This window comes from Camelina sativa, chromosome 7, assembly GCF_030686135.1.
Source record: "Camelina sativa cultivar CO46 ecotype springtype chromosome 7, ASM3068613v1".
NCBI lineage: Eukaryota > Viridiplantae > Streptophyta > Magnoliopsida > Brassicales > Brassicaceae > Camelina > Camelina sativa.
In genome coordinates, this window is record NC_141886.1 from 17,155,876 (window position 1) to 17,159,311 (window position 3,436).

Here is a 3,436-nt window from a genome sequence, read left to right on the forward strand (position 1 = left end):
CGAAACATGATGAAGTTTTTTATCTGATATACTGTTAAATTTCTTTTTCTTTTTTAAATCCCGTTAAATTAAAATTATATCGTGTCGGTAACAGTTGGAAATTATCTCTGAAACTATGTGTACGTCATTGTGATAATTGATGAACATTATGCCTAATTAACATATATTATTAACAAGCAAGCTAACTATCACTATTATACTGTATAGTAAGTATAGGATTTAATGAAATTGTATAAATAATCATATCAAATTTTGGAGTTTTCAATTGGGCGTGGTTGAAGATTAATTTTCCAAACAAGTTCTCTATAACTCTAAAAGTATAACTTTTTAAAAAACAAATGATAATTGCCAGCTAATAATAAAATTTTGAATCGTTTTTTCTAAGTAAATGAAGCACACCTCAGACGACCATTTTGATTATATAAAGAGACCATTTTCCATGCAGAAACACAAACCATATCTTCTAAAACATCTTCTCTATTGAAGAAGTAATTAGTCACCTGTGAGACTTTTCGGTAATGGCAACTCCATCATGGAGTCATGCCGGCCGGACTCAGTTTGTAGTTGCTGTTATGGCATTACTCGTGGGTTTGACCTTGGCAACAGAACCTTATTACTACAGTTCTCCTCCACCACCTTCTGTATACAAATCTCCACCTCCTCGGGTAAAATCTCCTCCTCCACCCTATAAATACAACTCTCCCCCTCCTCCAGTGAAGTCTCCACCACCACCATACCATTACCACTCACCACCCCCTCCGGTGAAGTCTCCTCCTCCACCTTATTATTACCATTCACCACCTCCTCCGGTGAAGTCTCCACCTCCACCGTACTATTACCACTCTCCTCCTCCTCCAGTGAAATCCCCTCCTCCTCCTTACTACTACAACTCCCCACCACCCCCGGTAAAATCTCCACCACCACCATACTATTACAAATCACCTCCACCACCACCACCACCAAAAACCTACTCTCCACCTTACTACTACACATATCCTCCGCCGCCGGTATCATACCCTCATCCCCAACCTCACCCACATCCCAAACCACTCGTTTTCAAAGTCGTTGGTAAAGTTTACTGCTATAGATGCTTCGACTGGACTGACCCTAAAAAGTCACATGACAAGAAGCATCTCAAAGGTAAACTTTACAAATCAATTTTTTTACTTGACACTAAATCTATATAATAATAATATTCTGAATAAATACTACCAACCGTTGTAGTTAAATATCTTTTTATATGAAAAACCATATGGTTGCGTATGTTCATTGTATACTTGTGTATTTTACCATAAAAAAAATCATACAGTTTTTTAGTTCATCGTAAAATTGTGTCTTTTCACCATATCTTATTCACAACTTTTCGTGTCAACAGTTATGTTTATCTAAATATTTCTGTCTTTTGAACTCTATATATAAATATTTGTCCCTTCTTAGATAACTAATAAATCATTGTTACTCTTTACAATTTTTTTTTTGTAAAATATCTTATACTCATAATACACATAAAAAAATTTACAAGGTTGCCTTGATTCATTATCATTTAATAAATTTTTAACTTAGAATTGAGTTTTGTTGCCATATTATTTTTTTATTATAAGTTTTCGTATTAATGGTTGTGTTTTTCTTTACTTATTTTTTTTTTTAAATAATTTCTAATTTTATTATTTAACATATATTTTCAAACTATTTTATTACTTTCAAATAATTTTATAATCTATAATTCTAAATTTATTTTTTCTTGAAATACTTCTCCTGATGTTGTGGGGTCTGAGTCCTAGTACTTTATAATGTTGCACCGTACAAAACTATATACATAAGTAACCATATCTTTGACAGAGAAATAAAAACGATGATTTAATAGTAAATTACGAAAAAGTTACTCTCTCCGTTTTTTATAAGTTGTCGTTCTAGAGTTAAAATTTTGTGTTATAATAGTTGTCGTTTTCGATTTCCAATGTAAAGTTTGGTGAACATTCCAATTTTATTCGACTGTTTTAATGTTTTGACCAATAAAAATATTAGAAAATATATTAAAAAGGAATAAAACAAAAAAATTAAATAATTTTCTTAATTTGTGTGAAACAACCTTAAAGTATAACTAATAAAAAATGGTGGGAGTATGTAATAATATTTTTGTCACGCAGGTGCTGTCGTGGAGGTGACATGTAAAGCAGGAGACAAAATGTTCAAAGCGTACGGAAAGACAAAGATCAACGGTAAATACGCAATCACTGTAGAAGGATACAACTATCGCAAATACGGCGGCGAGGTATGCACGGCCAAACTTCACGCGCCACCAAAGGGCTCACCGTGTAATATTCCGACAAGTTATCATTTGGGAAACAAAGGCGCTAAGCTTCATGTTAAATCAGAGACTAAGTACGAAGTTGTGCTTTACGCTAAGTCCTTTGCTTATGCACCTAAGAAGCCTTATGAGGAATGTCATAAACTAGCTCCTTACCACCCACCTTACTACTACAAGTCACCACCGCCTCCAGCTCCGACTTACATCTACAAATCACCACCACCGCCTACTCCCACTTATGTTTACAAGTCACCACCTCCACCAACTCCGCTTTACGTCTACAAGTCTCCGCCACCACCAACCCCAACAGATGTTTACAAGTCACCACCACCACCAACGCCGGCGCCTACTTATGTATATAAGTCTCCGCCTCCTCCAACCCCGAATTACGTCTATAAATCACCGCCACCACCACCGCCGACTTACGTCTATAAGTCCCCACCGCCACATACTCCTACATATGTCTACAAGTCTCCACCACCACCAACTCACACTCCTCCACCGTATTACTACCACTCACCTCCACCACCGGTGAAGTCTCCACCACCACCCTATTATTACCACTCGCCACCTCCTCCGGTGAAGTCTCCTTCTCCACCTTATAATTACCATTCTCCACCTCCTCCCGTGAAATCTCCTCAACCACCATACTATTACCATTCACCGCCCCCACCAGTCAAATCTCCACCACCACCATATTACTACAACTCTCCACCACCTCCCGTAAAATCTCCTCCTACTCCAGTCTACATCTACGCCTCGCCCCCACCTCCCATACACTACTACACTCACCAAGTTTAACCAAAATCCCCCCATTATTAAGTAAGTTCTATGCAAAACAACTTCTTATTCTACATCCTTATGCAAAAGGTGTAAGAGGAGATCAAGAAGTGAACCAAATAAGGATCGTCATATTTCACCCAACGACAACGATTCTCTCAAGACGAACCACTTCGCTTCTACTTCAATAGGCATACTCATCTCCTTTCACGCTTTCATCTTAGCTTCGTCTATTCGGATTGCCAAAATTGGGTCGTAACTTATTTCTTGTGCATATGATTTTATTTTGCTTAGATCCACCCTTATGAAATGAAGTTTGTTAGCAATAAAATCAGGTTTTTATTTTCA

General features: G+C 37.1%; 1 protein-coding gene across 1 annotated transcript; it reads left to right on the top strand.

The window, feature by feature from the left end:
- Positions 1 to 440: 440 nt before the first annotated feature.
- LOC104701169 (uncharacterized) lies at positions 441 to 3,436 on the top strand. Its single transcript, XM_010416815.3, has 2 exons — positions 441 to 1,140; positions 2,148 to 3,436. Exons 1-2 carry the CDS (start codon positions 519 to 521, stop codon positions 3,107 to 3,109), a joined length of 1,584 nt encoding a protein of 527 aa, XP_010415117.1. The 5' UTR covers positions 441 to 518; the 3' UTR covers positions 3,110 to 3,436.